The sequence below is a fragment of the Octodon degus genome, unplaced genomic scaffold, assembly GCF_000260255.1.
Source record: "Octodon degus isolate 3935 unplaced genomic scaffold, OctDeg1.0 scaffold00037, whole genome shotgun sequence".
Taxonomy (NCBI): Eukaryota; Metazoa; Chordata; class Mammalia; order Rodentia; family Octodontidae; genus Octodon; species Octodon degus.
Window position 1 is genome coordinate 3,835,389 of NW_004524613.1, and position 9,192 is coordinate 3,844,580.

Sequence of the window (9,192 nt, forward strand, 5' to 3'; positions counted from 1 at the left end):
GTGTTTGTAAGTAGGATCACAAGTCTGCATCTTGTACAGCAATTAACCACTAAGAAGAATATATGCAGTGTATTATTTCTTGAAACTGTACTTTCGATTTGATTTGAAACTGTCTCATTGCTATGTTTATCAATAAAACTTTGAAAAGAAAAAAAAAATACAATCAGAGATTTAAAAAAAAAAAGACCTGAGATAGGAGTAAAGATGTTTCTAAATGCTTTGCATTTGTACATGTCTCCCCAGAGTTCATTTGTGCCTTTAAAATAAATAAAATATGATTAAGCTTTCCAAAAAAATAAAAAATAAAAAAAATAAACAACACTGGACCTGTTAGCTGTTTCCTGCTTTCTTTTCCCCCACAATCCTCAGAAAACACTAATTCTGTATATATTTTGATTTCTATGGATTGCTTATTCTATTTCATGCGAATTATATAGTACGTGGCTTTTGAGCTGCTTTCCTTCACTGCAAACCCTTAGAGATGGCCGAGCATGGACTATAATCCTGAGCCAAAATATGCCTCTATTCCCCTAAATTGTATCAGTTATCTGTCCTGGTGACCAATTGGATGTACACCTACTAGCGAGTTGTAGGGCCAAACATTCTGTTTACATTATGAGGAACAGCTAACCTGTTTTCTAGAATTACTGAACCATCATGACATTTTGACCAGCAGTTACCTAATGGTTTTGATTTGTCTAGGTTCTCACCAATAGTTTGGAGTGGGGTTTTTTGTTGTTGTTACTGTTTGTTTTTAATGTATTTGGTTGTTACAGGGCCTCACTACACAGCCCACTGCGTTATTTTGCCAGCCCCAGTTTGGAGTTTTTAAGGAGGGAAAATGACTGCCAGGTGGGGAATGAATCCTATGTGGCAAGAGCAGAAGCAGGGAGTCTGGTTACTCTGGTGGTTAATGATGGTGACTTGCACCAGGGGGTGAAGGAGTAAAGGAGAGCACACAAATGAAAGACGTGTTTTTTTTTCTTTTGAGACAGGGTCTCACTTTGTAGCCCATGATAGCCTTGAACTCATGGAGATCCTCTTGCCTCAGACTGCTTAGGCAGATGCAGGGGCTGGGGTTTCGATTCCCAGCCTGCCGTGCCGGGCCCCACCCCTGGGGCATGCTGAGATAGCAACTGAGACTGGGTGCAGTGGAAGATGGACCCTGACAATAGAAGTGAATCCTCCCACGTCAAACTAGCACCACAGGAAGAGGTTCCCAACTGAGGCTCTGAAGAGTGGTCATGCTCAAAAAGACAGGGTCTAAGAATGTCCTGATGGGACACACAATGAACACCTCAGCACACCTTAATACACCAGTCTGGTTTAGAAGGACAGTCCTTCAAGGATCACTTCCACTTAGAAGGAACTTACCATGGTCTGTGGAAAATATTTCGGTTTTTGGTGCTCAGGATTGAATCCAAGGCCTTAAGCATGCTAGGCAATCATTTTACTAATGAGCACTCTACCAAAGGCCCAACAATGGGAAACTCTAAGCATAAGCTCACTGAACTCTACATGAGATAAATATTACGATCCCAGATCACATATGACAAAACCAAGGTTCAGAAAAATAAAGTTAACTAGAGTTTACACATCACTTAAGCAATGAGGTCGAAACTTGAGCCAAAGTCCTTCTGGGGCTACCAACTCTTAGGTTTTTCTCATGATACCCACAGAACACAACAACTGCAGTAGTGAATACACAGAGAACCACTACTAAAGCCTATTAACAAGTAAGGGCAATTTGCAAATTCCAGGTGCTCTCAAACCAGAAGGCAAAGATAAAACTGACAGACCAAAAGAGAAGTCCATGAGGAAATCCTCAGACAAAATACATAGAAAAAATAAGAGGACAGGCAGCTGAATCAATGGCATCAAATAAAATCATCAGAAACTGGATACAGCAGGACACACTTGTAATGCCAGCTACCAGAAGGCTGAGATAAGAAGATTCCAAATTCAAAGCTCAGTCTGTGCAACTTAGCAGGACTCTGTCTCAAAACAAAAATTTTAAAAAGACTTGGAAGGCTAGCAAGATAGCTTAGCAAGGGTTTGATCCCAGTATGGCAATGCTGTGTCAGCTCCACGCCCAGAGTGCACTGAGCTGGCCACCAAGTCCGGGTGCGGCAGCACACACCTATTATCTCAGCAGTGGGAGAGGCTGAAAACAGGAAGACCACTACAAGTCCAAGCTGCATAGTGAGACCCTGTACCAAATACATAAATGGGGGAGGAGGGAGACTTGGAGATGTAGCTCAGCATTAAAGCACTTGCCCAGCATACACAAAGCCCTCAAATTCATTCTCAGTACCAGGAAAAAAAGAGAAACACTAACCCCAGAAACACTAACCAAAGCAAAAACAAAATAAAAGTGGAAAAAGAGGCCAGAGGTTTAGATAAATTTAATGATTGTAAAGAGTTACACTTTTCCATTTAACATAAAGTTGCTTCATCATTTGCAGCTTGTCTCTGAAGTGTCATTACTTCTTTCATTCATGCCCAGCCACGTCACCTTCCTGTAGAGAACAGCCCACTTCCTGCAGAGAAGTATCTACTTTCTGTACAGAAGGACTGCCCAAGCCACTCAGGTCAGCAATATGCTAAGGAGTCCTTCAGAGTGGTCCTGCACAGCACATGTCCCTTGAGCGTCTGAGAGCTGGCAGAGGTGATCTGAAAGAAAACCAGTCAGAAGGCAAAGTAATCAACACTGCACAAGTACTCAATGCGCAGCCTCTACAGGAGAGGCCACCAAAAGGCATCCTATGTCAATAACAAGGTGACAGAGACTGTATGGCTCTGATGGAAGACATGTCTGTAATTTAAGAAGCCAAATACAGATTCACCCCAAACAAGACACTTCTCCCTTTCAGGAAAGGTTTTCCCCCACAATTCCAACCATAAGATCAGTATAGCTCATGCAATGTATTAATTATTGAAACTGTCCTACCAATTTGGTTTGAAACTGTCTCACTGCTATTTGTTTCTCAATAAAATTATGGGGAAAAAAAGTATAGCCAGGCTCAGGGGCATACACCTGTAAACCCAGCACTCAGGAGGCTGAGGCATAAGTGTCAAGAGTTTGAGGCCAGCCTGAGTTGCACGGTGAGGTCGTCAGCCTGGACTACACAGTGAGACCCTATCTCACAAACAAAACAAACAACCAAATAAAAAATAAAAAAGATTCACAGCCACTGACTTCCTAATTTCAGAGGTGAGCCAGGATGCAAACTGGACTATTTCAATCCAAAGATATTTATCGTCTAAACATAATAAGGCTTTTATTCTTGCAGTTATACTCAACATGAAAGGTCTCACCATACAACTCTATTAATGAATGTAGGCAACATGGGATGATTTTATATCTCTTGCAAGGGGTTGAAGAATTTGTAGCCCATATTGGAGAAGAAAATTAAGAATACCAGACATAAAAAAAAATCAGACGTGGGAAACCCTCTGACTGTGCCAGTTTACTTTTAAAGCATGAAAGGACTGAGTGGAAAGGAACCATATAATCATAAGTAATGTGGAAAAGCATTTCTCTTTTAGGAATTAAAACAACTATGAACACATTGACACTAAATCATACGAATGTAAGTTATATGAGAGTTTGGCACCAGACACTTTCCTAGTGCCAGTTCAAATATCAGGCATAAAAAGGACTATGAAAGAACTGGGGAGATAGCTCAGCAGAATAAGGGCTTGCCTGGCAAGCACAAAGGCCTGAGTTCAATTACCAGTTCTGGAAAAAAAAAAAAAAATTATAAAAGGATTATGAAAGAAAGTAGGGGGCTGGTGAGATAGCTCAGCAGTCTAAAGCGCCTGCTTAGGCAAGCAAAGGGGACCACGGTTCAAGCCCCGGCACCACACACCATACCAGCTGACCAAAAAAAAAGTAGTATGGTAAAGGTTTCTATGGCTTTATTTTCCAAACTTCCGTAGTTTTACTATATAAAAACTAATTCATACTGGACAGAAGCCCTGTGAAAAGAAGGAATTTGAGAAAGCTTGCAACTTCTCAAGTCCTTTTGGATTCGCATCTACATGTAAGCATCTGGTGGAACTAAAGACCAGAAGTGACTTCTTCTGACTATACTATATATATGGAACATATTGCAAACATAGGCAAGGCTATCAGAAGAACCCAGCATGGTGGCACAGATCAGCACAATCCCAGTGCTCTGGAGGCTGAGGCAAAAGGATTGCCACAAATTTGAGGCCAGGCTGGGCTACACAGCACATTCAAGGACAGCTTGAATTACATAACGAGACCGTGTCTTTTTTTTTTTTTTTTTTTTTTTTTTGGTATAGGGTCTCACTACACAGCTCAGACTCATAGTGAGATCCTCCTGCTTTCAGACTCCTCAGCGATGGGATTACAGGTGTGTGCCACTGCACCCACTCTCCATGGCTACTCAGCATGACTGGGGGTGGGGTCAGGACTGCTTATGGTGCTGGGGATGAAACCCCAGTCCCTGTGCTTACATAAGCAGATGTTTAGTTTGCTGAGCTATCTCACCAGCCTGAGACCATGTCTTAAATAAAAAGATAATAATAATAATAAAATGTATCAAAAAAGGGATTGCACAGGGCCGGGGAGATGGCTCAGTGGAATAAGCGCTTCTCTGGCAAGCGCAAGAGCCTGAGTTCAATCCCCAGTTCCGCCAAAAAAAAGGGATTGTATAGATCAGTGGAGACCTGATAGGAGATGAGAGAAATCAACCTACTAGGCAATTATATTAGGACCAGGATTTCAGTACCACGCTAAGGGTTCATTTAAGCTTTATGACCGTGAATCTGAAGTAAGTGCAATCAATTCATATAGCAAGGGGCATCATTTACCCCTCAAAATGTCTTTCTCCTTTTCTTCCTCAGTAACAGAACTCCCCATTTTTAGCTGGATACATGGTCATTCAGAATGAAGACCATATTTCTCAGCTTCTTTGTGGCCTGCTACAGCATGTAACTACAGCTGGTGTATGAAACTTCAGCAAAGCATCCTGAAAGAGGGATGTCCTCACTTTCCTCCTTCCTTCTAGATAAGACAGGGACATGGTACTAGTACTTGAGCAGCCACTCAGGATATGTGATGACACTGAGAACGAAGACCCAAGGCAAAGGAAAAGAGGGAGCCTGGGCCTCTGATGACACACAGCCACCAGTCCTTGACCATCCATATGCAGATTTTATGAGAAAGAACTCCTACCTTATAAAACCACTATGTTTGGGGTGTTCTGTAACTCCTTCTAACCTAACTATTATTATCCAACTGTACTTTTTCTTCAGTGATGTTCAGCTGCTTGGACACAGGCACAGAGTAAGATTACTAGTGTCACCAGGACTAGAGTTTAGGCAAATGAGGAAAGGGAAATAAGAAAGTGAAATTTATGAAGGAATGGTTCTAGTGCAGACCAGAGACTCAGTGAGAAAGGACAGTGAAGAGCAGAGACGAATGACACAGAAAGATCAGAACCCTGGCTGGATCTAGAGATCCTTCTTTACTTCAGCCCTGCAGGATTTATGTCACTTAGGAATAAAAAGGAATAGTGAGTAGTTAAAAATTATCCAAACTAACACTTATTTCACAGTATATACTCCAAGGAGTCAGACATGGTGGTACACACCTGTAATTCCAGCACTTAGGAGGTTGAGACAGGAAGATCACCATGAGTTCAAGGCCAGCCTGGGCTTAATGAGTACAAAGCCAGCCTGAATACATAGTAAGACCACGCCTCAATAAAACAAAAAACAGGGCTGGGGAGATAGCTCAGCAGTCTAAGAACCTGCCTGGAAAGCTCAAGAACCCAGGTTCAATCCCCAGTACTACATACTATGTTGGCTCTGAAACCCCAGTATGCTGTGCCAGCCACTGAAATTGAGTGTTGTGTCACATGCCTATAATCCCAGAGCTGGGGAGGCTGAAACAGGGAATCACTATGAGTCCGAGCTGCATGGTGAGACCCTGTACAAAAAAAAAAGCCAGATGTAGTAGCCCACACCTGTAATCTCAGCACTTGGGAGGCTGAGGCAAGAAGATGTCTGTGAGTTTTTGGTCAGCCTAGGCTACACAATGAGATTTTGTCTCAAAAACAAAACAACAAACTCAAAGGATACATTACCTTTACCAGCACATAATCCCCAGGCTGGGCTCTGACTCTGAGCCCAGGGTTAATGCTATCTTCCATCTCTGTATCAGGGAATATCACTTTAAGGTTTCCATCATTCCGGCCACATAAGTCAGTGACAGAGCGTTTACTGAGCTACAAAAAGAAAAAACCATCACAGTCATAAGTTCTAGGCAGGTGGAAACTGCCTTCTCTATTTTAAGAGTCTCAACAGTCTATATCCACAGAATATTCCTTAACCAAAGAATGATTGGAAACTTAGTGTGCGCTGAGGCTTCACCAAGGCCAGTGCATGGCACACAACAGAAACTCTAGAAAGCCTGCTGGCTATATTTGTGTGTGTGTGTGTGTGTGTGTGTGTGTGTGTGTGTGTGGCCAGCTCAGCCCACCAGGGGGCGGGGCAGGCTGGCATGTGGTGCTGGGGGATTGAACCGCGGTCCCTGTGCTTTGCTGAGCTTGTTCTAAGTAGGTGCTTTAGACCACTGAGCCATCTCACCAGCCCCTGCTGGCTATATTTGAATCAGTCAATTAATTAGTGAGGCTTTGCAGAACTGTGTTCTGCAGCAATTAGCTCCAGGTACCTGTGGGCAATGCACTTGCCCTGGGCTAATGGATCAATCACTCACAAAGTGCTGGGCTTGACTGGCCTGGGTTGCCCACCCAGTTGAACAGGGAGATTTGAAACCAGAATTTCCACCACAATATGGGTCAGAAGGATAAGCAAACCACAAGAATGGGATTAACCTCTACAGTACACAAGTCTTTTTCACTTGCAGCATAATGAAATGACAGGAACTAGATTTATACTCCAGCCTTAAGTTAGGAAACCAGACACAATATAAGAAACAGTTTCCATGTATTAGACAACAGATCACACAAGGCTGTGATGACAAGAGAAGGAAAACAAATTAAATGACACCAGACACTCTTTCAACCAGAAGGCATATGCCAGGCCAGGGCACAAGGTGTAGGGAGGAAGGTCTCAAGCAGAGCAGGAAGGTTCTCTCTCCACTGAGAGGAGGAAGATTCAGTCAGGCAGTGGCAGATGCCTATAATTCCAGCACTGGGAGGCTGAGGCAGGAGGATCAAGAGTCTGAGGCCAGCCTGGGCTACACAGGGAGCTCAAGGCCAGTCTGCTACATGACACCTGCCTTAAACAAATAAAAAAAAAAAAAAAACAGAAAGCAAAAAATAGAAGGGGACTAGTTGGGCTGGTGAGATGGCTCAGTGGTCTAAATCGCCTACTTAGAACAAGCTAAGCTAAGCAAAGCACAGGGATCACGGTTCAATCCCCCAGCACCACATGCCAGCCAGCCCCGCCCCCTGGTGGGCTGAGCTGGCCACACACACACAAAAATATAAATAAATAAATTAATTAAAAAAAAAAAAAAAAAGATTAAAAAAAAAAAAAAAAAAAAAAAGGGGACTAGTGGACTAATGGATCAAATCTGATCAAATATGATCCCCTGATCATATCTCACGGAGCCTGAGATAGCTAGAAATTGTAAAATAAATTCTAAAGAGGAAGAAGTTCGGCAGAAAAAAACCTCAGAAATATACATAGAGTCCCTTGGACTCTGCTGAATATTAATATACATATACACAGAGTACAACTCCATGAAGGCAGGCAAAGACAGCAACCCAGAAATTGTTAGCCAGAATCAAAGCTGGCACCCTACATTACTAAGTATTCAATGAAGCAGACACCTTGCAGGGTTTCCATCAGCTCAGCACCACTGCCCGGCAGCCACTGTGGCACCAGTTCTCTCGGACATCAGCTGAGGCTGACCAGACCACAAAGAGGAACCCACCCCACACTGAGTCGATCAGGTTCTCTGATTCAGAGCTAAGAAACACAACTACGGAACTACTGTGTATGAATCAGGGAACTACAGGACTGCTCTCCTCTGCTACCCAAATGAGAAGTAGGGAAAGCCGGCCTAAGCAGAAGACAGCAAGTCTGTCTGCAGGGCATCCCAGGCTAGATACAGTCTCTTCCAGACACTGGACTGTACATGCACAGGCCCACAAAGTCTTATGTAAAGAAGTTTTGCTCTGTTGTGTAAATTACTGTTGCTACCAGAGCATTTCAACAAATACAACCAACCAGGTAAGTGCTTCTTTGATGCTGTCATATCCTAAAGTAAGGAGAACTATTCTCCTCCACCAGGACCTTTCTGAGACAAAAACTGACAGAAAGCAACAATAAAACTGATTCCCAAAATATACACAATTCTGCTTCTACAAACATGGAATAACTGCACTTTTCCCTACTGCTCTAACTAAGCACAACTAAGACCCACAAACAAAAAATATGACTCTGAAAAATATCAGACAGCTGGGGAGATGTACCAGTAGAATAAGTGCTTCCCTGGCAAGCACAAAGGCCTAAATTCAATCCCCTGTTCCACCAAAAAAGAAAAAGATAAAAGAAAAAGAAAGAAAGAAAGAAAGAAAGAAAGAAAGAAAGAAAGAAAGAAAGAAAAATATCAGAGAACAAGGGAGGGCCAAATAGCTCATGGATTAGGGGTTCCATCCCCAGGCCTGCCGGTCCCATCCCCAGGGCATGCTGAGACGGAAATTGAGACTGGGTATGGTGGTGTGCGCCTGTAATCCCAGCTCTTGGAAGGCTGTAAACAGGTGGGTCACTACGAGTCCAATCTAGTAGTGAGACCCTGAACATCCTGTGGACCCTTTCCTAAAATACAGGGGAAAAAAATTATATATCAGAGAACAATAAAAATTACCTAGCCTGCGGGCCAGGGAGATGGCTCAGTGGAATAAGCACTTTCCTGGCAAGTGCAGGGGCCTGAGTTCAATCCCCAGTTCCGCGAAGAAGGAGAAGGAGAAGGAGAAGGAGAAGGAGAAGGAGAAGGAGAAGGAAGAAGAAGGAAGAAGAAGGAAGAAGAAGGAAGAAGAAGGAAGAAGAAGGAAGAAGAAGGAAGAAGAAGAAGAAGGAAGAAGGAAGAAGGAAGAAGGAAGAAGAAGAAGAAGAAGAAGAAGAAGAAGAAGAAGAAGAAGAAGAAGAAGAAGAAGAAGAAGAAGAGAAGGAGGAGGAGGAGGAGGA

At 43.0% G+C, this 9,192-nt stretch overlaps 1 protein-coding gene across 2 annotated transcripts in view; it reads right to left on the reverse strand.

The window, feature by feature from the left end:
* Positions 1-2,390: 2,390 nt before the first annotated feature.
* The window catches only part of Cdk5rap1 (CDK5 regulatory subunit associated protein 1), a 37,617-nt gene continuing 30,815 nt past the window's right edge, over positions 2,391-9,192 (reverse strand). For both annotated transcript variants that reach the window (XM_004630817.2, XM_023714927.1), the window contains exons 13-14: positions 6,120-6,260; positions 2,391-2,673 (exon numbers count right to left, since the gene is read on the reverse strand). In XM_004630817.2, the coding sequence (XP_004630874.1) occupies positions 2,593-2,673; positions 6,120-6,260 (222 nt within the window). In that variant the 3' untranslated portion in view covers positions 2,391-2,592. The remainder of the gene's footprint in view (positions 2,674-6,119; positions 6,261-9,192) is intronic.